We start from the raw sequence: 3,069 nt of genomic DNA on the forward strand, positions 1-3,069 counted from the left end.
CACACTGCACATCCATAGCCTACTAGGGGCATACACACAATATTTTTCACCTATTTAATAGACATCTGATTTGGTTTGGTCTTCCTCCCAAAATCTCAACATATCATCTTCCTAGAAGCTTACTTAGCTGAAGAGTCCACTACTTTATTCAACTTCATAGGATGAAGTTTGTGTACTGGTTGCAGATGTGTCTGGGCTTTCGGGTGTGCTTCCTAGTACACTATCGGTGTACACAGGATGCATTTTGGGTGCATGAGTACGTATCCACAGTGCACTCAATGTCCTGGGACACACACTGTGCACATCCATAGCCTACCAGGGGCATATACAACATTTTTCACCTGTTTTATAGACATATGATTTGGTTTGGTCTTTCTCCCAACATTTCAGCCTATCATCTTAGAAGCTTACTCAGCCAAAGAGCCTGCTGCTTTATTCCACTCCCTAGGATGAAATTGTCTTTCAATTACTTGAACTTATTTTATTTTTTAAGCAAATATAGAATTTAGATATATGATAAGAAATTAAGAATTATATTAGAAATGACAAAAAACTCTGTTTAGAAGTGATTCGGTCTCCTTTATATTGTTTTTCTTCTTATCATATTTGACCTTAATTTAAGAAGTCGAACACTTTTATTATTGTAGCTATTTTGTCCAGAACTGGTTATACCACTCAAGTCATAAAAAAATTCATTGATTATAAACTTAGTTGTAGGGTTTACTGTAAGTACCTGCATACTGGGTGCAGTTGTGTCTGGGTTTTGAGTGTGCTCCCTAGTATGCTATGCATGCACCCGGGGTGCATCCTAGGGCACTGGGTGCATTGTGGGTACACAGGCTTGGCATTTGACGTGCTTGGGAGGCACATTGCACACACACAGCTCACCAGGAGTGTACACACAACATTTTTCACCTGTTAAATTGACATTTGATATTGTTTGATCTTGTTTAAGTCAGACATCTGTGATTTTTCACCTTATTGCAGCGATAATACCTATTACCAAGGCAAGTGACCGATTGGAGCCACAACCTTGAAATGATTTTCACTATCCTCCTAACACACACACACACACACACACATAGATATATATATATATATATATATATATTCACCTATAAGTCTTCAAATACTGATTGAGCCTCTCTTTGACAGCTCTGTCTAAGCTCAGATTTATTTTAATAGGTGACACAATGTGGTACATTGAATTTTGTTGCTTAGATGTGCTTACCCTCGACCTGAATCTATGATTCCACCTAGTGTGTGGGACTCTAGTCACTATATTATTTCCGATATTTTTTTCCTGATATTATGTCTGATATATGTTATCTGATTTTATTATTTCTGCATATTTCTTAAAGTTTTTCTATAAATAGAGATACATACATATACATATCCGAGTCATGTACCCAAACCCCATTTTTTTCCCATACCCATCCTTAACGACAACTTGGGTTATAAATGAATGGGCTATCGTATTAAGCTAAATAATTCTTTAATGTTTTATTTGTTCTTCTTAATATTTTTGTTTATGTCCTTCATAGACTTGGGATTAAAACTATATATCTTTTCTGAATCAATGTCTTGGATCATACATCACAATGCATCATGAGAATAGTGAATTAAACAAGAGAAAAATGGTGGATCATACAAAAGATACAGAAGTAAAATTTCAAAAGCATCTATCAAGCATTATATCATGGACTCTGGAAACTTAATATCCGTGATTAATTTTTATATATACTATTTTAGCTTCCTTTCATACCATATGTGAAAGCTATGTTCTTAACTTTTACTGCACCTGTTCAGAGTAAGTAGTACTTTAACATTTTTTATTGACCTAATCTGATTGTTGAAGCTACGAAGCTAGACTTGTGAAGACAATGGTGAATGACCTAATTAAAACATTGGATAGAGTGCCTTTGGAAGTTGCCAAGCATCCAGTGAGATTGGACAGTTTGAAGAATGTTCTTATTGAAAAATTAAATCTCAATTCAAGAGATAAGGTGGCTAAAGTAGGAATATGGGGCATTGGTGGTGTTGGCAAGACCACAGTCGCGAAGACTGTTTATAATCAAATTTATGCTAATTTTGATGCTTCTTCATTTGTATTCGATGTCCACACCACTGCTTCAGAGGCTACAAGCCTTGCAAAATTGCAGGAAATAATTCTCAAAAATTTATCAGAATATGGAGAAAAAGTGGACAGTGTTGATAAGGGAGTATCTTTGTTCAGTGATCGACTGGGAGGAAAGCGTGTGCTACTTGTTTTGGTTGATGTGGATGCTGTTGTACGATTGAATGCATTGGTTGGGGATTGGCTGGCCCCTAGCAGTAGAGTTATTCTAACTTCCAGAGACGAGCACATTCTCAATGTTGCTCAAGTATCACTGGAATGTGTCCACGAGATGAGTGGGTTGGGTATAAGTGAAGGTCTCCAATTATTTAGCTGGTATGCTTTCCTTAGAGCAGCTCCAACTCCCAGTTACAAAGATCTGTCTAAGAGAATAGATGAAGCTTGCAAAGGGCATCCTCTTTCTTTGGAAGTGATTGGGTCATTCTTGTATGATAAGCAGGATGACCAAGCGTGCTGGAAGGAAGCTCTTGAAAATATCACCCTCAACCCAGAAATCCATGAAAGACTTTACATAAGTTATAAGGCCCTTAGTGATGAGGAGAAAGAAATGTTCCTTGACATAGCTTGCTTCTTCATTGGAGAAGACAAAACATGCCCCATCATTTTCTGGAAATCCTTGTACAAGATGGTAGACATTGTCGTGTCCAATCTCTTGATGAAGGTGTCTTTGGTATACATGACCATTTAAGAGAAATGGGCTGAAATATTGCCGAAAAAGAGAAAGAGGGTACCCGACTATGGGAGCTTGCCCAATTAAGCAACATATCCCACAACATCAATTTCTCTTGCCTTCGACTCAATGGAGGCAACCTTCAAAGACTTGAGACGCTCTATGGACCTGCTCTTCGCTATCTTCATTTGCGACATCTGCCCATTCAAGACATGATAAAAGACCCAGTTACCATGGTACCTCCAAATTTGGTGTGGCTAAG

At 37.7% G+C, this 3,069-nt stretch overlaps 1 protein-coding gene across 1 annotated transcript; it reads left to right on the top strand.

The window, feature by feature from the left end:
- The first annotated feature begins 1,883 nt into the window (after positions 1–1,883).
- LOC149540005 (disease resistance protein RPV1-like) lies at positions 1,884–2,825 on the top strand. The gene has a single exon (XM_089802641.1). The coding sequence runs from the start codon at positions 1,884–1,886 to the stop codon at positions 2,823–2,825; it is 942 nt and encodes a 313-aa protein (XP_089658767.1).
- Positions 2,826–3,069: the final 244 nt, after the last annotated feature.

Source organism: Cupressus sempervirens, chromosome 9 (assembly GCF_028749045.1).
Source record: "Cupressus sempervirens isolate cs-2001-9-10 chromosome 9, ASM2874904v1, whole genome shotgun sequence".
NCBI lineage: Eukaryota > Viridiplantae > Streptophyta > Pinopsida > Cupressales > Cupressaceae > Cupressus > Cupressus sempervirens.